The sequence below is a fragment of the Perognathus longimembris genome, chromosome 4, assembly GCF_023159225.1.
Source record: "Perognathus longimembris pacificus isolate PPM17 chromosome 4, ASM2315922v1, whole genome shotgun sequence".
Taxonomy (NCBI): domain Eukaryota; kingdom Metazoa; phylum Chordata; class Mammalia; order Rodentia; family Heteromyidae; genus Perognathus; species Perognathus longimembris.
This window is the reverse complement of record NC_063164.1, coordinates 22,401,637-22,423,241: the sequence shown is the minus strand read 5'-3', so window position 1 is coordinate 22,423,241 and position 21,605 is coordinate 22,401,637. Positions and strand designations below refer to the sequence as shown.

At 37.8% G+C, this 21,605-nt stretch overlaps 1 protein-coding gene across 4 annotated transcripts in view; it reads left to right on the top strand.

The window, feature by feature from the left end:
* Positions 1 to 21,605, top strand: part of Unc80 (unc-80 homolog, NALCN channel complex subunit) — a 171,891-nt gene that overhangs the window by 67,466 nt on the left and 82,820 nt on the right. For 2 of the 4 annotated variants that reach the window (XM_048344834.1, XM_048344835.1), the window contains exons 24-27: positions 6,730 to 6,865; positions 10,075 to 10,208; positions 15,337 to 15,502; positions 21,310 to 21,513. In XM_048344834.1, the coding sequence (XP_048200791.1) occupies positions 6,730 to 6,865; positions 10,075 to 10,208; positions 15,337 to 15,502; positions 21,310 to 21,513 (640 nt within the window). The remainder of the gene's footprint in view (positions 1 to 6,729; positions 6,866 to 10,074; positions 10,209 to 15,336; positions 15,503 to 21,309; positions 21,514 to 21,605) is intronic. The other 2 variants (XM_048344837.1, XM_048344836.1) reach the window with 1 other exon arrangement.

Here is a 21,605-nt window from a genome sequence, read left to right as displayed (position 1 = left end):
GTATCTTTTAAACAATTCATAAGGCATATGTTTACATGATGATTAGGACTCTGTAATAAAATGCTAGAGATAGAAATGTGATGGTTGGGTTTGTTCATTAATTCTATGTACCTCTTCCAATCAATTGTGCAGGAATCTCTCAACAAACCTTTCCCCCTCCCAGGGATCACTAACCTCAAATGTTATAACCTAGTCCCTTCTCTGATCCCAAGATATTCAATAAACCAAGTGTTCTTACTAAACATACCCAGAAAACTTAGTCTATCACCTTCTGCTTTTACTATTACTAAAATAATGAGCCATGTTTTCTAATAGCATAGATGCAATTGGATGATCATTCTAACACCACAGATGAACAGACTTTTTTTTTTTTTAATTCCTAAAGTTCAGGCAATCAGATGGAAAGTTTAGATCACCAAATGCCAGAGCCGGAGAAGGTTGCTTTTATCTCCAACTCCCTTCAATTTTTTTATCCATAATGACTCAACCCTCTGCTACCAAAAAGCAATCCCAATTTTCTGCAAAAGACTAAATCATTTTGAACACATTCTCTCTTGGGAAAATTGAAGACAGTAACTGTTTTTCAATTCTTGTAAGGTTAATGGTGTTTTGACTCCTATTATTTCTCAGGCAGAAAAGGGAATTAGTTACAAATAACTACTATTCTAATTTCTCCATTTGAAAAGGCTTCCCTAGCAAGATCCCTTTTTCTCTTTGCAATCACATTAAATAGCATGCAAAAATACCTTTGGAGATTTCTTGCAGGAGTTTATAAATTATGAACATATTTGCTAGATAAGGATAATCTCTCACTCCCGGGAAGGTGCCACAACTTCCTTTTGTCTTGAGAAACAAAAAACAACTATAAGCTTCATTTGTAGTATTCAAATTAATAATCGAAAAGAAATCAATTATACAATAAGTTTGAGTATTTCATCGTGTCTATGAAGACATTCTACCTCTTTATATTTTTCAGTGTAAATGTGACAAATGAGGCCGAGTGTGGTTGTGCACTCCACTTAATCCCAACATGCAGAAGACTGAAGCAGGAGGATTGAAAGTACCAGGGCAATCTGAGCTACAAGTCCCTGTCTCAAACATAATAAAGAAATAAATGATAGATAGATAGATGATAGATAGATAGATGGATAGATAGGTAGATAGATAGATAGATAGATAGATAGATAGATAGATAGATAGATAGATAGAAGACAGATAGAGTGTATAAAACTTGAACTGATCTGTTATTCAACCTAATAGGCATAGGAGAGAGAAATCATTGGTGATCCTCTGATTTAGGAAGCCTTCTACCTGGGATGGCTGTAAACATAACAACTCACCTCTAATAAAAAATAACAAATTTGCTTCTGGCAGATCAAATCACCATTAACATCAACCATTTACAGAATGCCATTTAAACCCCATCAGTTGATTATCCCTATGTTACATTTATACTGTTCTTCCAATTCAGTAATTTCCTCTGTTTTATTAGCTCTACAACGTGGCAAATATGATGGGCTTATTTTCATCATATTGTGATTGAAAAAAGGCCAGTGGCAGATTCTACTGAACAAATGTGAAGCTGTCCTTCACACAGCCCTTAAAGTTGGCCTTTTTCTAAAAAAGTTCCCAAGCAAGAGATCCCGGGAGTTAGTGCTGCCTAATCTACTAGGATTCAAAGCCCATTCTCCTCTTTGTTTTCGGGTTTTTTGTTTGTTTGTTTGTTTTTTGTACTGGTCTTGGGGCTTGAACTCAGGTCTTGGGTACTGTCCTTGAGTTTTTTTGCACAAGGCTAAAACTCTACCACATGAGCCATGGACCCACTTCAGGCTCTTTTGATAGATAATTGGAGATAAGAACATCACAGACTTTCCTGTATGTGTTGGCTTCAGACAGTGATCCTCAGATCTCAGCTTCCTGAATAGCTAGGATTACAGGCAAAAGCCACTGGCACTCAATTCCTACTCTCCTCTTACTCCTCCAAAAGATAAATGTCAGAACCCTAGTGAAATTGGTCATCACACCCTTTCTCAAGAGACCAAATTTGAGGACTTTTAAGATAAGCAATGAGATTTGGGGATAGTAAGATAAGTAATTAGACCAGGTACCAGTTTTTTATTTTTCCCGTTAGGATATTTTTCTTTATTTTCTATTAAACATAGTATTAACAAACTTTCTGGTATAGTACTCACTATTTTCAGTCCTTTACTGGTAAGATGGCTTACCTTATCCTCTTCCTTTTTATTTTTTTAAAGTTGGATCAATTGTGACTTCCTGAAGTACTGTTAGTTTGAGGACAATAGGTTTTTACATAAACCTGGCCAACTTCTTCCATGTGTAGGGAAGGTCTGACACTCTTTCAGTACCTGCCTCATTCAAGGAGTGGTTTTATGGCCTGATTTCTCTGAAATATCCCAATTGCCAATCCCATGGGACTCTCAAGAAGGGGAAACTCTTCATTAAGTACTAAACTTTAGAGGATTCTGATGTGTTAGCAAGGTTTTGATCAGGAGAATGTCTGAACAAATGATTTAAGGACAAATATTTTTGGACTTCTTCACAAATGTGATACTTCTGATTGCTTTGCTAGTTTATTTTCCATGACAATTCTGCACAGGAGTCTCCTGGGCCCTGTCCTCTCTCTACTTCATGGACTCTTTTGTCTCCGTCCTCTCTGTAAATGTGGACATTCTGGGACATCACTTCTAATTTCCTCCTGTATAACTCCCCCAGGATTTCACAGTCCCTGTGTTTTCCTGCTTCCAGTAGAACAGACTTCTCTATCCATGCCACTCTTCAGCTCCCAGGCTTGCATTGTTAACTGCATCTGATCAGAATAAAGCCCTTTTTCTGAAATAAACATTCTACCTACAGTCCTCTCTGATCCTTCTGTTCTTATTAATGGCACTACCATCATATGACAATGGCAGCTTTGAAGCATCTTCTGATCTCCTTGCCCAATTGATTCTACCTCTTCCATGTTACAAAAGCCCATAGGTCAGAACTTCATGACTTCTCATATAGACGATTATTTTCCAATTTGTTCTTGTCCTCACAGCCTGTCATTGTCTAATCCACCCTGTGCTCTGCCAGTAAGATGATCTCTTTGTGGCACAGCCTTCCAAAACAGAATGTCTTTTAGCCTTCAGAATTGCCCTCTCCAATCCCTTCTCCAAACTGTTGGCAGAGTGATTCGGCTAAAACACAAACCAGGATGGGGTTCTTATCTGCTTAAAGTGCAGCTGTGGCCCTCCCTTTCCCTCAGGTTAAAATCAAAATTGTGCTGGGTGCTGGTAGCTCACTCCTGTAATCCTAGCTATGCAGGAGGCTGAGACTTGAGGATCGGGGTTCAGAAACAGTCTGGGCAGAAATGTCTGTGAGACTCTTGCCTCCAATAAATGACTCAGACAGAAGCAGGGAGTAATGCTGTGGCTCAAGTGGTAAAGTGCTAGCTTTGAGCACAAAGAGGCTCAGGGGCAGCACTGAATCAAGTCCCAGGACCAGCAATTAATTAATTAATTAATTAAAAAACCAAATTGCTTTTTTAGCTTGATGTCACTGTCTACTCTACAACCATTGCTCAGACCATTATGAGATTATGGATGATGAGGTCAAATGAGCTTATAAACCTAAAGAATATTTAACTTGAGTCTTTGTGCCTACAATGTGTTTGATAATAATAGTTTCTTACACTAATATTTCGGAAAGAAAACTGCATGGCTTGTCCCTGCTTTCTTGGCAGCAAGTGCAATGTTCCTCAAATGAGTAATCTATTCAGTTCTAGCCTGACTTTCCACCCTTCCTGCACATTATTGTCTCTTACACTAAGTGACCCATTTGTCTCTGAACATGTGGGATTCCTCAAATGTAGATCTTTTAGGGCTCTCCAGCAGAATATCTGCAGGTCTTACTCTCCACTAGCTAAGACACCAGTCCTCTATGTCTGTAGCTATAAGATTTCTTAAGATTCTTTGAGCCAATTCAGTCTAGTTTTCAAATTAGCCAAGTGTTTCTATCTCATGGACTGAAAGCTCACTGAGGGAATAGACATAGGCATGGTTAGATACCATGTGTTTGAATCCATTTGCAGCCTTCAGGAAGTCCCTCAGCCTTGCTACTTGTCAAACAGTATCCCTTTTAATTGGACTTAATAATCTATAATAGTGCTTTTAACAAAAGCCCTACTATACTGCCACAACTCATTTAGTCCTGTGTTTGAAATAACTTACAAAGTAGCTTTATAAATATTTGATGAATGATAGTCAAAAGGAACAAGACATTTTTTCCTGCTATGTTTGAGACACAGAGACCTCAGTTCTTATTCTTATTATTTTGCCCATCCTGGAGCTTGAACTTGAGAACTTGCACTATCCCTGAGTTCTTTTGCCCAAGGCTGGCACTCTACCACTTGAGCCACAGCTTCACTTCAGGCTTTTTGTGATTAATCAGAGTCTCTGAGACTTTTCCATGCTTGGGCTGGCTTTGTATTATGATCTTCAAATCTCAATCTCCTGAGAAGCTAGAATTACTTGTGTGAGACACCAGTGTTCAGCTAATTTATATTATTTCAATATTTAGTGCTCAGACAAGTTCATTATCAGAGAACCCTTTAAGTTTTGTAAACTGTAAATTTTAGACTGCTTAGCTACAATAACCCAGAAGGGTCAATACAGAAAGTTCCCTCTTGAGCCTTACCATGCAGTTGGTTGGCTGTATTCCAGAATCATAATTACATGTCTTGCCCACAGGACAAGGCTTGTAGTGATGTTAGTAATGGTTTGGTTTTGTTTATGTAAAGTTTCTCAGGTTAGCAGTTAAACTCTTAGGATCCTATGATATCTTTTTTTTAAATAATACTTCTTCATTGATAAGATTTTTTTGCTTCTTGATTTGTATTTCTCAGGAAATTCCAGAGTTTGAGCAGATTTGTTCTCCGATTTCTAAGAAATTCAGATACCTTTTCAAAAAAGAGTTCTGAATATACTTTGAATATTCAGTAATGAATACCTGTTTGTGTCTAATATGGGGCAAATTTCCCCTTCATTTTTATTCTTTTTACTAGCCATCAATTAGTTGTACAAGGATGTTTCACTTTGGCATGCACATCTATGCCTAGAATGTACCTTGATCAAACCAATCCTTTTGAGCACTCTCTTTCTCTCATCCCCCACCCCTTTTCAAACCAATTTCAACAAGCTCAGGGACCCATTTTCACACATGTATGTAAATTCTTTTGGACATATTCACCCACTTTTACCTACTCTCACTAGTAACACCAGACCGCAACTATTTTTGTCATTCGTTTTCTTTCTTTCTTTCTTTCTTTCTTTCTTTCTTTCTTTCTTTCTTTCTTTCTTTCTTTCTTTCTTTCTTTCTTTCTTTCTTTCTTTCTTTCTTTCTTTCTTTCTTTCCTTCTTTCTTTCTTTTTTCTGCCAGTCCTGGGGCTTGAACTCAAACCAAGGGCTTCATGTATACAAGCACTCTACCACTAGGCCATATTCCCAGCCCTCGTTTTCTTATTGTATGCTAATTGCTCAAAGGTATTTCACCTTCACCATGGTATTTCACAAGTGAATATTCTCTCACTTTCCCCATCCGTAGTGCTCCCCTTCCATTAACCAGCAACTTTCAGTGAGTGTCATTTTACTATCTTAATTCACAGCTGTAGTACCTTTCAGTATGGTTCCCCCTCTAACATTCTTTCCCTCTCCAAACAGTCCTACAATTACAAACATGTTGTATAGAGAAGTATTTTTACCTATATGTTACACATATGTATATGCAATTCTTACATACTCAGAATTCAATAACTTTTCTAAATATTCAAAAAATATGACATAAGGAGATAAAAGAAAATTAATTGGAATCTGTTGTTACCAAACACAGAGAATCAAACTGCCAAACACAAATTCAATGCACATCTTAGATTTTTTCAGACTCTTCAAGGCCCATGTCTCTTCCATTGTTGTATGTGCTGAATAGAAGAGAGCTAAAAGGAGCTAGATAGAGTTAAGGTTATTTTGTTTCTTCTTGTGGAAAATTCCTTCTGATAAATCACAGAACAGTACATGATGACTCAGAAGAACAGATAGCAAAGGTATCAATTTTATGAGTATCATTTAAAAACCAGTCTTGACAATGTATTGAGTTATTAAAAGTCATATTTCTGACGTGTGGCTAGGTATTCTACCTAAAGAGAAGTGAGATGAACTTTTAAAAATATTTCATAGCATATCTTGACAAGGGGAACAAAGTCTATAAAAGCCCAGTAATTACTGCAAACATAATGGTAGATATAAATAATGTGGCAGTACCAGAATTCTTGGCAACTTCTAAACTCATTAGCATGACACTGACATTCTCACAAAATAGAATAATCAGCCTCATTCTGCGGAACAGTTCCTTCTCTTTACTTTTCACTGCAATAAAATCCTTCCATTAAAAGTAACAAGATTCCCTTATAATAACTGGGTATATTTTCAGAAAAACTTTCTTCAGAGTACACAAAGGTATCATTCCAGTTTGTACAAATGTTTAAACTCAGTGCCTTCTACCTTTGGCTTTCTGCACTGTTTCACATCGTAGTAACAACACCATGGTAGATAGAAGAAGCCTAGGCTGAAAAAATAATCCTTTTTCTATTTAGTTGGTCATGCATGCAGGATACAAGTGCTTCTTTTAGAGTTTAACCCACTTGGTGCTATTTCATCCTTTTCCTTTCCATGTTAGGCGATTGGTGTCCGACTGAATGAGCTGTGTCATGGGGAGAGCGAGAGCCCTGCAAACCTGCTGGGCCTTATTTATGATGAGGAGACCAAGAGGCGACTGCGAAAGGAGGATGAGGAGGAAGACTTTTTAGATGACAGTAAGGAGACTCCCTTTACTACAAGAGCCCCTGCTTGTAAGAACCTCTGCTTTAGGAGCACTTTCTTCTCATACTTTTGCCACCTTCCCATGTCTCCCTCCCACCCCCACCCCCCACACCACTTCCCCTTCTCCCTACACACACCATCCTTCCCTGCCCCTTCTCCCTGCACATGGATGTAACACATATTCATAGAATGTACCAAGAGACGGTAACAATCAAGAAAAGAAAGTAGGCAGGGCAAAATGCCGCAGGCTGTGTGGACAATCCATTTAGTTTAGCCTCTGACTTGGGCTAAAATATAAAATACATAACTTCATATTAGGTTTTCTGAGAAAAATCTCTCTGGAAAAAAAAACATAGCTGTGAAGAGGTTTTGCTCAAGTTTTGTGTTGTTATTTTGCTCTTGGAAATAGAAAAACAAAAATTCAGAAAAAAATGAATTGAACAGGAAATGCTTTTAAGATGACTAAAATATTAAAGTATTCAGCCAAAGCATAGTAGAATATTTACCATGTAATTCAAATAGTCACTTTGCTTAAACCATGCCTGCATTTATTTATCAAACACATCTCAGAGGAGTAGAGGCAAAGGGACTCCTGTCATATTCCACATCAACACCATTTTGTACATGTGTGTGCTCAGTACCACATAAGCTTGTGTATGTGTATACCACTGTAGAATGAAAGTCCACTTAGGGTAACAGAATTAGTACCTTTCTGTGATAAAGGTAGTGACATCTCTACCTTTTCTCCTTCTCTGGTGGTTTAGTATTGAAACCCGCTGTTTGTATTTCAAGAGTAATCTTAGCTGGTACCAAATCTACTGCATATGTGCAATCATGAAAAGTAAGAGGAGGGGTAGAGTATAACGTTGAACAGGACTGAGTTATCATCAAAGAAAACTCTCATGGTCTTCCTTTCTACTTCCACACTAAGGATTTTGTAGAATATTTTCATCATTATTTTTCTCCTTATCAAATCACTTGAGTGTTAAGTAAAATACAAAGTTGAACTGGGCATCAAGGGTTCACACATGTCATCCTAGCTACTCAGAAGCCTGAAATCTGAGGTCAAAGCCAGTTTAAGCAGGAAAGTCAGTGAGGCTCTTTCTTTATTTTAATTTCTTAAAAATGTTTAATTTTAATTAATTTATTTTTATTACAAAGGTAATGTACAGAGAGGTTACAGTTACATAAGTCAGGTAATGAGTACATTTCTTTTTGAACAGTGTCACCTCTTTCCTTATTTTCTCCCCATTTTTTCCCTCCCATCCCCCTCCCCTACAAGTTGGATAGTTCATTTTCAATATAGTGTCTAGTGAGTATCACTGCTGAATTAGTTCACCCTTTGGTATCCCAAATTAACCAGCAGAGCAAAATCAGAAGTGGAAGTATAGCTCAAGTGACAGAGTGTGCCAACCTTGAACAAAAAAAAACAAAAGCTGAGGGAGAGTGCCCAAGCTCTAAGTTCAAACCCCGGTACCAACACCAATACCAACACCAATACCAACAAACTAACGAACAAACAAACAAACAAATAAATAAATGTGTATCATTTGACCTAAGGATGAAAGATGACCCTGAGAATAGTTTAATCTATCTAAGAACTCTCCAGAAATCTCAAACTTAGTGAAAATTTTCTATAAGATCCCTACAGCCAAAAGGGAGTCCCAAACTACCCTAGAACTCCCTGAAGTGCTTCAGAACAGAAGGGGCAGAAAGAACATTGAGTGGGTGTAGCTTCATCTGCCACAGTAAACTCACTCTGCCCTTGATCAGAAAAGCAGCATTTACTTGTCTGTTGCAGATATTCAGGTTCTATTCTTGTTCAAAGTAGCAAGCTATTCCACATAATAAAACCTGGATGAAGACCCAACTCAGATGTCTACAGAATAGATAAGAAGAGTCTGGAAGATAACCTCAGGAACACAATGACAAACCCAGAAGTTTATATAGATGCGTGTACTGTGTTCAGTTAGCTGTTAAGAGCATGCACACCTATGCAATTTTTAAAGCCATATTATAGCCCACATTAAATATAAGATTGACATGTGTGATTGAGTTCCAAGCCATCCTCTATCTCACCTAGCATTTAAAAGCTAAATCAATATTATGTGAGCAAATTTCAGTTTGGAAATTCCTGGTACTTATGTCTTCCAGTCTTAACGAGTGGCAACTTTTCTGGAGATAAAGTAATCATTTGGGGGAGGAAACAACAGTCGAGATTATTTTCAGAAGATCATAATTTCTGTGTTGCTAGAAATCACGAAGTACGCTGTATATGCTGTACTCTTCAATGACAGCTTCTCACTCAGGATAATACATATTAGAGATATTTATAGTAGCATTGATATGTAATGATAGTGTGATTGCTGAATGACTTAAACTTAAAATAGAAAACTATTTTTATTGCATTTATTAGAAGCAGACACAATATGACTTTTGTCTTCTTTTCTTTTTTATGGTTGTTTACTTATTTATTTACCTCTGTTCTAAATAATACACGATTAGCATATTTCTACTTGGTTTCTGATGACATGTTTCTGAGAACTATTTCTAAGACCTTTAAAGTCTTTTGGGTATTACCTTGGCCGTTACTTATCTTCAGAGTAGAAGCCATTAGTTGCCTTATAATGGATTCAATATTTTAGACATTCCAAGGTCAGTCCTTCAGTAAGAGAGACCATTTGCATACTGGTACTATAGCAGTATCTTCCTTTGATGGGAAAGCTTGTTTTCCTCTAGTCTCTTTTGCACAAACACAGGTAGATGAGAAGTGAAACCATTTCACTGTCCTCAAAACACAAAATGCAATATCCCCTTAAGGTGAGTAGAGAGGATCATTACAGTTCCATTATGGTTTATTGTCTTCATCTTGATTGAATACAAGACTACTTTAACTTTCATTTAAAGTTTTTCTAGTTTAGTTGGAGCTGTGTTTTCATGCTGCATTTTGGTATTTTAAGGAGAATAATTTAGTTCTGCTTATGTGATACTTCAGGACTGAAGCACCTGTAGAATTACAAAGTGGAGGGAGAGCTGCACAGCAATGTACAGGTTGTGCAGAAGGTGTAGATGCATGGAACTTGTGTAGGCAGTGTTCTCACATTCTGTTTGATTTTTCATGTGTGTAGCTAGGTCCATCAAACTGTGCCTCTCTCTTTGTTACTAGTGTATCTTCTGATGAAAGAACTCTTTCATTCCTTAGGTACTGTGAACCCATCTAAATGTGGTTGCCCCTTTGCCCTAAAGATGGCAGCATGCCAGCTTCTCCTGGAGATTACTACCTTCCTGAGAGAGACCTTTTCTTGCCTGCCCAGACCACGCACTGAGCCTCTGATGGTAAGTGAAGGCATCCATACAGGCTGCTTGGAAAGGCCAGATGTGTGCTAGGTTTCCAGAACCCACCATGGCCTTAAATGCCCAATGGCCAAATGCATGCATCCCATTTGAAAATTGAACCGAGAGATTTTCATGCATAAAATGGAATGCTCTTTTCTCTATTAAAATAATAACTCCAAAATTGACTTCAAAATCAATAACGTTAGCACCTCTGGGTACATATTCTGGGTGACTGGTCGCCATCAGTAATGCTTTAGATATCAAAAAGCCTTTAGGTTCCCTTATGCTGCCAACCCTGGGGAGTCTATGGGCCAGTAGTTTTCAGAAATCACCAACAGATTTTTTATATTTATTAACTGTTCATAAGTTCATCCAAAAATGTGATTCTCATGAGTCATTGTGAGTTAAGAGAATTCAGCACTTAGTATCTAAACATTGCCAAACTTAGTGTTATTTGTGTAGCATTTCTTATGGTTTCTGGATAGACAAAAAACATCACCATGCAGATAAATACATACAAACAAACACATACGCACATATAAATATACATAGCTATATCAGGTGCCATTTGTTTAACTGTGAATATAAATAATATACAAGGACCAATTGCCTTCAGAGCCTATGACACCAGGAAATGTAATTGGGTGGGATTTCCTTGGCTTATAGGTCTCCAATGGGATTCAAGGTTTCAATGGTCCTTTTATCAAAGGTAGCACCAGACAGGAGCTGAGGAACCAGACAAAGACTCTCTGTTACAAAAGGCCTGCATCATTCTTCCAAGAAATTTGTTACACTAACAATCCTTGTGCTTCTGTTTAAGCCCATTGTACATGCTATTACCTCTCCAGCCTTCTAAACCAGCCTTGGCTTGAAACAGGCAGCATTTCAACCCTTGGGTGTGTCCAGGGTGGATAACAGAATCAGTGTTCTGGATTTACAGAACAGGGCTTCTGCCTTTGGTTTTCCAATGTCCTGGAAAATTCATTTCCTTATACCCTAAAACTTAAAGTAGATATTTTCAAATCAGATTTTTATGCATAAAATGCATTGTTTTTAAGAGAAACACACCCACATTTAGACTGTGAAACTTGACCATTTGATATTAGGAAAGGAAATTCTTTCTACTGCCCTTATGTGTCTTCATATTTATCACCCTAGCCTTCAAGTTTCTGTTGTCATTTCCATGATCATATTTAGCCTCATCTATAAAGTCACATCAATGTACCTTGACAAATATACTCACTTAAGTATGACAAAAAATCTGATCTGTTTGCTTCTATCAGTGTTAAAAATGTGTCTTTACAGGGGCTGGGGATATAGCCTAGTGGCAAGAGTGCCTGCCTCGGATACACGAGGCCCTAGGTTCGATTCCCCAGCACCACATATACAGAAAACGGCCAGAAGCGGCGCTGTGGCTCAAGTGGCAGAGTGCTAGCCTTGAGCGGGAAGAAGCCAGGGACAGTGCTCAGGCCCTGAGTCCAAGGCCCAGGACTGGCCCAAAAAAAAAAAAAAAAAAAAAAAAAAGTGTCTTTACCAATCTAATATTTTTTCTCAAAGCCCTAGGTATAACATAATCAGTATGCTCCCCTCCCTCCAAGGGAACAACTCATGGTAGCAATTTTACACACTGCTTTTGTAAACCATAAATTTTTTTTTTATTTTTAGAAGTTAAAAAGCATTTTACAAGATGCTTAATATAAGAAAACATAGTAACCAGTTTTTTTCCAAATGCAGAGAAGTAAACTTAAGAACAATAAATCTTTTAAAAATAAATAATGTTACTTATAAACTGTCTATTGAAAATGATTTTCAACTGAGTTAGTAAAAAGCTAATGGACAAGAAACAGAATTAAAATAGTCAAGTGCATAGATGAGCCCATAATATTGTGCCAATTAACTGGAGTGAACTCAGGGTCTAGACACTGTCCCTTTGCTTTTTCACTCAAAGCTGATGCTCTACCACTTGACACTCTTCATTTCCAGCTCTTTGGGAGTAGGCTATCAGCAAGATGTGATGGCTGCAGGAATGAGAATTGGAAGTGGAGGGGAACTGTGACAATTATACTGTAATAGGAAAATTGAAGCTAATTGACAACTTCCTGAAACAAAAATATGAGTAGCCCTGAGAAAGTAACAGCTGGCCATGACTGGCCAAAGAGGAAGCTGGAAAACTCCTGGGAAAGAGGGTATATCTGAATGTAGCTTTCAAAGGTTAAGCAGAATTTTGACAATCTTATAAAAGAAGAAATTGGAAGAAATAACTACTTTTGAGAATCAGAATTATTGTAATATCTCCCTATTCCTATGGGATTATTACCAAAAGAGAAAATATATTAGTATTTTTTTCCTAAAAGGTATTAATTTCAGAGGAATTTTTCATGTCTTTTTCCAGAATCCTTTGGAAGATATTAATAGACCCTAGGTAGCATCTTTATTTTCCTGGACACGGTAGAAATTTTCTGAGTATGTAATCCAAAAAGAAAGGAGGACCAACACATAGAATCTTTACATTGATCTTATTGGTGGTAATAAGATAACCTAATAACGTAAGACTTTAATCTGGTGCAAAATAATTTTTTAAAAATAAGGTTTTTACTGGTGTTGGTGGCTTTACGCCTGTAATCCTAGCTACTCAGGAGGCTTAGATCTCAGGATTGTGGTTCAGAGAGAACCCAGGCAGGAAAGTCTGTGAGACTCTTATCTCCAATTAACCACCAGAAAACCAGAAGTGACTCTGTGGCTCAAAGTGGTAGAGTGCTAGCCGTTAGCTGAAGAGCTTAAGGACAAGACCAGGCCCAGAGTTCAAGCCCCATGTTTGACAAAAAATTGTAATAATAATTATTATTACTTGCAAGTATAGGAATGGAACAATGAAATCAGCTGAGAATCTTTCAGAGGAGACGAGCAGAGAGGATCACAAGATTGAGTGAGAGTGATTGGAATACAGTGTGTTCGTATGTGGAAATGTCACAGTGAAATCCCCTCATCATGTATAACTAACATAATAATCAAATAATTTTTCTGTACCCTATTTGATTCTGAAGGCTTATTATGTCTTAACTAGAAAAAATACTATGTAGAAATAAGTAGATCATGCATTTTTTCAAGTCCTCTAAAATTTCTTTAAAGATTAATCATTAAACACTATCTTTGGGATGAGTAAGTCTCTGTTCACAGAACAAATCAAAATTTTCAATTGAGATTTCATAGGCTAAATTCCTACTAAATAATTATATACCCCAACATTTTCTTTAGTGTATGGGATCCTTTCTTTCTTTCTTTTGTCGGTTGTGGGACTTGAACTTAGTGCCTGTGCACTATTCCTGAGCCTCTCTGTGCTCAAGGATGGCAACCTACCACTTGAGCCACAGCTCCACTTCCCGGGATCATTTGTTTATCAGCAGACAGAGATGGGCCCTGTTAGGATTAGGTTCTCCTATAAGAGAGCAAGAAATTCCCTCAGTGTGTAATCCTACTTTGACCTCTGGCCCTTTCATAAAATTTTCCTTAAACCTGGACTGGCTCTCCCCACTTGTTGATCAACGAGTGCTATGTAATTCTCAGTACTCATCTCAAATGTCAGTCTGTACAGTCATTCCTAGTTCTGCTATAGCAAAACATGATGGTCTGGCTTTGTAGACTGAACTGAAGGTATTGGTAAGGTGGCATTTCTTCCTGAAGTGTTAGAGAAGAATCTGTTTCCTTGACCTTTTCCCATCTTCTAGACATCACACACCCTTCTTTTTTTTCCCAAATTTTTATTATCAAACTGATGTACAGAGAGGTTACAGTTTCATATGTTAGGCATTGGATACATTTCTTGTACTGTTTGTTACCTTGTCCCTCATACCCCCGCCCTCCTCCCACTTTCCCTTCCCCGCCCTGAGGTGTTCAGTTCACTTACACCAAACAGTTTTGCAACTATTGCTTTTGTAGTTGTTTGTCTTTTTTTACCCTGTGTCTCTCAATTTTGGTATTCCCTTTCAATTTCCTAGTTCCAATACCAGTATACACGGTTTCCAATATACTCAGATAAGATTACAGAGATAGTGTAGGTACAACCACAGGAAGGTGATACAAGAACATCATCAATAATAGAAGCTACAGATACAGATGGGACTTTGAAAGTAGTTACAACTGTGATATAACAATCATTTCCATAACATGGAGTTCATTTCACTTAGCATCATCTTATGTGTTCATAAGGGTATAGCTATTGGGCTCTTGTGATCCTCTGCCATGACTTACCTAAACCTGTACTAATTATTCCCAATAAGGGAGACCATAGAGTCCATGTTTCTTTGGGTCTGGCTCACACACACACTTCTTGATGCAGTCTCCTTCCATTTTTTTTTTTTTACAAGCAGTAACAGAACTTCAACTTCCTCTGCCTACATCCTCACTACTGTTAATGTTTCATGTAATTCAACACAAGTCAGCTTTCCCCTCATCTGGTCCTCATGTTTAATCAAACCTACAATGTAAGGCAACAGATTCTCAGACTGCAGGGCTTATGTTACAGACATCTTGAGTGATCCTTTATCCTCCTAACCATGATCACCCAAGTGTGATTCTAAGCTCTGACTCTATGGATTTGAAATAGTCATTTATGTCTTCTCAGTTTCCATCTTGAGAATCTCAGTTCCTTTAAGAAAAGAAGCATCTCCTACCAATTGCACAGTATCTAACATTCCCACACAAGATCATTTAAACAGATAAATGCAGAAGATGCAGCCAAACTATGAACAAAGAGAATGCGAAGAAGCTAGGTCTACATTTGGGATAAAGCAAAGCTTTGGTAAGATGAAAGTATGTAAAGAGAAGGAAAAGCTGGTTATTATTTTCTAATTCAAGAATATCTAAAATTATTATCAATAACTGGAGAATTTTGACTGTTTAAATACAGATGTATATACTTCATAAAGGAGGGAGGTTAGCCACAAGGTCAATGTAGTGGGCTAGACATGGTGATGCATGCCTGTCATCCCAGCACTGATGAGGCTGAGGCAAGAGAATCACACGTGTGGGCCTGGCATACATAGAGAGACGTAACACTAAAAGAAGGAAATGGCCATGGAGGGTGTAAGAGGAGGAGTTAGCACTCACATACTCCTCACTGACATTTCAGGACCTGGAGAGCTGCAGACTTCGGTTGGATCCAGAGTTGGACAGGCACAGATATGAGAGGAAGATCAGCTTTGCAGGGGTCCTGGATGAAAACGAAGACTCTAAGGATTCTCTCCACAGCAGCAGCCACACCATCAAGTCGGACACAGGTGTGGAGGAGAAGAAAGGTATAGAGTAGCAAGGATGGCTCCAAGTTTCAGGGCTGCCCATAGGATATTTGGTCTGGGCTCTAAACTACAACACTGTGTGTCTATGCTGTTGGATTTGTGACTGACTCTGTTGGTTCAGCAAGGTAGGAAATGACGCTAGTCAGAGGTTGGCCTTTGCAGCAGTAAGTGCCCCAAGTTCTAATACCAGCTCAGCAGTTCTCCCTCACCCATTGACCTATGATACCATTGTTTCATTTGCCATTCATAAATGAAATCCTTTTACCAATGAAAAAGAAAACACTCTTAATTCAGCTCTTACCCAATATTTTCTTATCACTGTGGTCAGGTTTTATTCTTCTTGAAAGAGGACTTTCAGACCTAATTAGGTAGAGATTTTGTGATTATTTTTAGATCATTCTTATGAAGCAAAAATAATAATAATAATAGGGCTAAAATATACTGGTTAAAGCTTTTCTGAATTATTTTCAATTTACAGTTCAATTTCCCTCATTGCTTTGCAACTCAAGAGCTATCAGTGTCTCTGTTTTTCTGTATGATAGTGCCTTCTGTACCACCAAAATGTTAGTTAGTGATACCTCATTTCCGAGATGGATCCATGAAATGAAGCAGAGCTAAGTGTTAGTGACATAACACAAATTGTAACTGTATGAAGCTGGCCTACCATCAGTCACTCCTCAGAATTGTCACTGTACACACCCAACTTGTCACCTCCACCACACTCCCACCCCTCACCACTGCTTAGCTTCTTGGGACTGAAAAGGATTGGGGTCCAATCTGTACTTGTTGCTGCTGGTGTTTTGGCTGTTCTTAGAGCCAAAACACAAGTAGATGTGTCATGACTACACCTCCGGGCACTAGTGATCATAGACATCATTGATTTTACAACATTCCCAATTCCAAGTATGTTCACAGTTGGAGTAGCTATGGTCTTAAAATGGTTCACTATTGTAACTCTTAGTGTGACCTAATTTAAGGGACTCACATTTTAGGCTGTGGCTTTCTTTTCTACAAATTGGGTTAACAACATTGATTAGGAATATTATTTATTTTTCTAATTCCAGTCATCACTAAGGGTATGCTGTGAGTTTAACAACTAACCTTGAAGCACATGTCCAAGTTATTTAAATACATAACTAATGTCTACCAAAGTTATTATAAAAATTATTCATTCTATTCTTTCTAATCTTTTTTGGAATTCTTTCCTTTCCCACTTGGGGTCCTTTTTCAGATACAAATTAATTCTTGTCATGTACAACAAAACTGAAATGAAAACAAATAAATATAAATAAGGTTAACACTTTCTGAATTGTAATGCTTAGATAATGTGATGTAAGTAAAACATAATATTAGTACCTTGTGAATAGCAGAAACATGACAAATTACCCTTGTGATTCTTAATTTTTTATACAATGAGCATATAAGTTGGAACTTACACAGGGAATCCTAAGTACAAATTTAAGTTTTCAGAGTTTTCGATTGTTGTGCAAAGACTGCTTGAAACCATTAATTTACTATCTTGTTTCCCTACCTTTTAAAATTCCATTGCTTTTCAATGCCTTTATAAAGCATTTTTATTTAAAGAGAATCTGCACATTTGTTAAAAGAAACAAAACTGATCTTACACATTGAGGTATTTTCCAGTGTCCTATAGTCAATAACTAAACACATTTGATTAGCTTAATGAATAAGTAGTTTTTCAGAAGAATGGGCATATTACAATATATAAAATCTTATAAAGAATAGATATACATTGGGGAACATTGGAATGTTCCAAAATTAGAATGTTGCCACACTTTTTCAGAAGTATAATAATCATTGTGGTCTATTGAACTTTTGGTAATACATGGCTATGTTGTGGGGAAAAAATGAGCCAAGTCATGAACCACTTCTGAGTATTTGGAAGTATCAAAATCTAGGCAGCTAGCTTACACTTATAACCCCTGTTCCTCAAGATACATTCATCAATAGGATTATGGCTTGTGGCCAGCCTGGAACAAGAGTTAGTAAGAACCTATCCCAATGAATTAAGTCTGGTATGACTGCCATACCAGCTTCTAGGGAGGTATAGATAGGAAAAGTGAGGTTTGAGGCTGGCTCTAGGTAAAAGTTTAAGACCCTACCTGAAAAAAGATAAAACAAAAATAGAGCTAGAAGTGCTGTGCAAGTAGTAGAAAATGCATATGAGATCTCGAGTTCCATGCTAATACTGCAAAAGAAGTTAATCAAGTCAATTTTGCAAATATTACTGCTTCATGCAAGTATAACTTCCATCTTTTAAATATATCCCAAGGGTACTTTAATTTAGAAAAGACAATCTGTTTTATCCCATTCAAATTATTGTATTAATTATTGTTTTAAATAAAAATACCAAATACAGATCTAATTAAACTTGAGCAAAGTAAATTTTACACTGTTTTTAAAAAATAAAATACCCAATTAACTTTTAGGGACTGCTAATTTTGTAATTATTACTTAAGTTTTATCAGTGTTCAAAAAATAGTATTTTTCCCCACAGAATAGCTATTTGAACATATGTGTATATGCACATATATGCAATAGCACACACACATATATATTCATGTGTATAAATATCTGAATGTTATTTAATGAATGAATACCAGATTAGCCATGTGTGGTGACACACACCTGTAATACCAGCAGTTGCAGAGGTGGAGGCAGGCAGAGATTTCAGGCAACAGACCCCACCTCAAAAAATAAAAGATAATAATATTAAGTAAGTAGATACATAATTAAGTATCAGAAAACTAATCCTATGAATAAAATGCGAACCAAGTCACACAATGACTTTTATCATCAGACAAATCTTCCCAAAGAGTCCTAAGTATTCCTTAATCCTTTTGACAAACTGACGCCAACTACTAGAGCCAGCATGGCAATGCTAATGATGAAACCCTGCAAACTCTGATTGCTAAAACTTCATGCAATTTTGCATACATCTATTTTGTTTTCTGAAGGTACTGTCATTTGCGCTTTCCGTCTGTGCTTGCTAGGCAAATGCTGTACCACTCACATCACACCTCCTACCCATTTGGCTTAGGCTGTTTTTCAAAATTTCACTTTTTGCCAATGGCCAGCCTGGGGCACTGTTCTAACTACCCGCAGGCCCCTGGCTGGGATGACAGGTGTACATCTTAACATCTGTTTGGGGAGTTTGGGTTCTTTTTTTTTTTTTTTTAATAAAATGTCAGCTCTTGAGATAAACAATAGACGATAAGTCTGATTTTACCAAAGTAAAGTAACATGAACTATTTCTTAGAACTAAAAAAATTTTCTTAAAATCTCCAAGTAAGGTCTATCAATTCATTGTACCCCTGTTCTGAAGATAAAGTAACTCACATATTTCAATACAGACCCCAAGTCTAGGTGCACCTTTCAATATCTATCTAATGAGAGCCTCATGTAGAATGGGAGAACAAAGGTTCTCAGACCACAGCAATGCACAAGAAAATGTTCCCATATGTATTTTAATTTATAATACTTAAAGCTAAGAGTTAATAGTTACTCGTGGGCAGTGAATAACTTGAAATACAAGACTTTCAAGTAGAGATAAATAATAGGAAGAAAACCAAAGTAAAATTGGAGTTGTGACCTGGATCGGGAAGGGATATGGTCAGAGAAGACTCAGAGGATTGCTAGAGAGATCAGCACCACAGTGTTCTGGAAGGAGTATTCCAGAAGCAACTTTGCATACAAGGCTGTGTTGTGGAAATGATCTTGGAGCATTTAAAGGAGGGAAGAAAGAGCAATAGAGTGACAAGCAAGTGATGGGTTTAACCACAGAACTGACATTATGTGTGTATTTATAGTCTGTGTAGTTAGAACATGGGGGTGGAGGAAGGAGGTAGGTGGAGATGTTTTAAGTAGTTCCATTAGTCTGGTGAAGAGGGGATAGGCTTTTTAAATACCAATGACATTTACAACTACAGAGCCAATACTACTAATAGATCTGATGTGGGGTGAGAGAAAAAGGAAATAAAAAGATATGTGATCCAATTTAGGTGATTTTGTTTCACTTTCATACTAGTTTTTGTCATGGAGCTAAAGGTCAAGGCTAAAATTCAATGCCATATAAATTTGCTGACATTTTAGTGTAAAAAACAAATCTAAATTGTAACTATTGTGTCTCTTAGAAATAACTAGTATCATAATCCCTGATCCCTAATTTTTTTCAGGGCTATGTCTCCAACTGTTCTTGGTATTAAAACAAATTTCCCAAATAAGATCTCTTTCAGATCCCCTTCATTTGGGATTGTTTTGCTCTGTTTATAAGCAAAAATGCAGGCAATTTATAAAACCAGGCAAAGAATGTAAGTGCATGCCTGTGTCAAAAAGAAAATCTAGAAATTACCTCTGTAATCATTTTCTCTACTTCTTACTGCAGATAGTCAAGAAATTGCATTAGCAATCATTTAAAATGGCAATGTTGTTCTATTCTACACATACTTCAAGATGGATCATAAAATCTCAAACCTTAAAAAATACAGTGGGATGAATTTAGTACTATAATTTAAATGTAAGATGACAATGTACAGTTTTTGTGGAGTTTATCCAACCATGCTGGAAGAAATTCCTTCCAGATGTGGAATTCTATCGGGATGGTGTGCAGAGGATGTTCATGAAGCTTGTACCAGCTGAGTGGTGGTAATTTTAGTCTCTGTCAATCACAAAATCAAACTAAGTCTAAACATATTGTTCCCCAGAAATTCTTCTGGGCCCCTTCATATGGCATTGGAAATATATTTTTAACTAACATCCTAACATCTTAAATAGTATTGTAAGTTAAATCATAGTTCTATATTATTCTCCTGTGGGTGAGAACCTGAAACTAAAATGGCAACTTCCTGATTAGGATTTCAAAAAAAACCCTAGTAGCTTGACTTCAGTCCTTAGGGAGGAATCTTGATCATCACTTAAGGAGATAAACTTTTAAAACTTGCCCCTTCGTATTACTGGATTTTCAGCCCTGAAAACTCTTCCTGTTCTATCTTTATAAAGTTGATATTGATAGCTCCAAATCTCCTAAGAAAAAATAAGGAGGGTATCTGTGTGACATGGAAAATAAGCATGCTTTTGATTTACATTCAATTGTATTCTAACACTGAAGACTGTTACTTCCAGAACACTTAGAGATGAATAACACACCATCCTCTTGGTCCATCTAGATTGTCAGGTTGATTCAGGGGTTGCAACCTTTGAACTCCCATCTTACCAGCCTTTGACTGAAAGAAGGATGGTATGACATGGCTAGGTACATTGAAATGGAACCAGCCCACACACTTGCTCACAGGCAGTTCCCAGTGAAAAACAAGCTCTGCAGTGCCTTTTCATGTCTCTCATTTCTTCATGAAGCATTCCAAGAGGAAAGGGTTTCTCTGACAGCTTTCAGAATCCTGTGTAAGACCCACTTAACCAAGGAAGCCAACCACAAAGCTGGAGGGGAAGGGGGGAGATTCTATTGAGTCTAGTAAGAACGTCATCAGAAAGTGCACTTGATGGTGATGTGAGCGCACACTCTCATGCTTGTGAACCCTGGGCCAGAAGGAAATCAAGCTGTTCTCAGTCCCAAGAAAGGCACTGCACCAGTCCTTCTGCGTGACCCCTGCCTCCTGCTTTCCTCATGGGGCCTGGGGACTGGGGACTGGCGGATGCTCCTGTCCAGAAAAGCCTCTCATCCAGGCGGATGGAGGATACTCCTCAGGGACACATTGGGGAGAAAACTTGGATGTAACACTGGCTGGGAAAAACTAAGGGGGGAAAAGCCCTATTTTATTCTTTCAATACAGTTCCCAGCAGGAAGATCAGGATAGGAGGTTCTCGCCTGCTCCAGATTAAAGGAACCCGCAGTTTCCAGGTGAAGAAGGGGGGTTCCTTGTCCAGCATTCGCCGAGTCGGCAGCTTAAAGAGCAGCAAGTTATCACGGCAGGACTCAGAGTCTGAGGCTGAGGAGCTGCAGCTGTCCCAGAGCAGGGACACTGTCACTGACCTAGGTAACACAGAGGAGCGGGGCGTGCAGGGACGTGGGGGGTAGGAAGACAGGACCCAGGTCCTGAAACAGCTGAAGTCCATGTCCTTACAATCA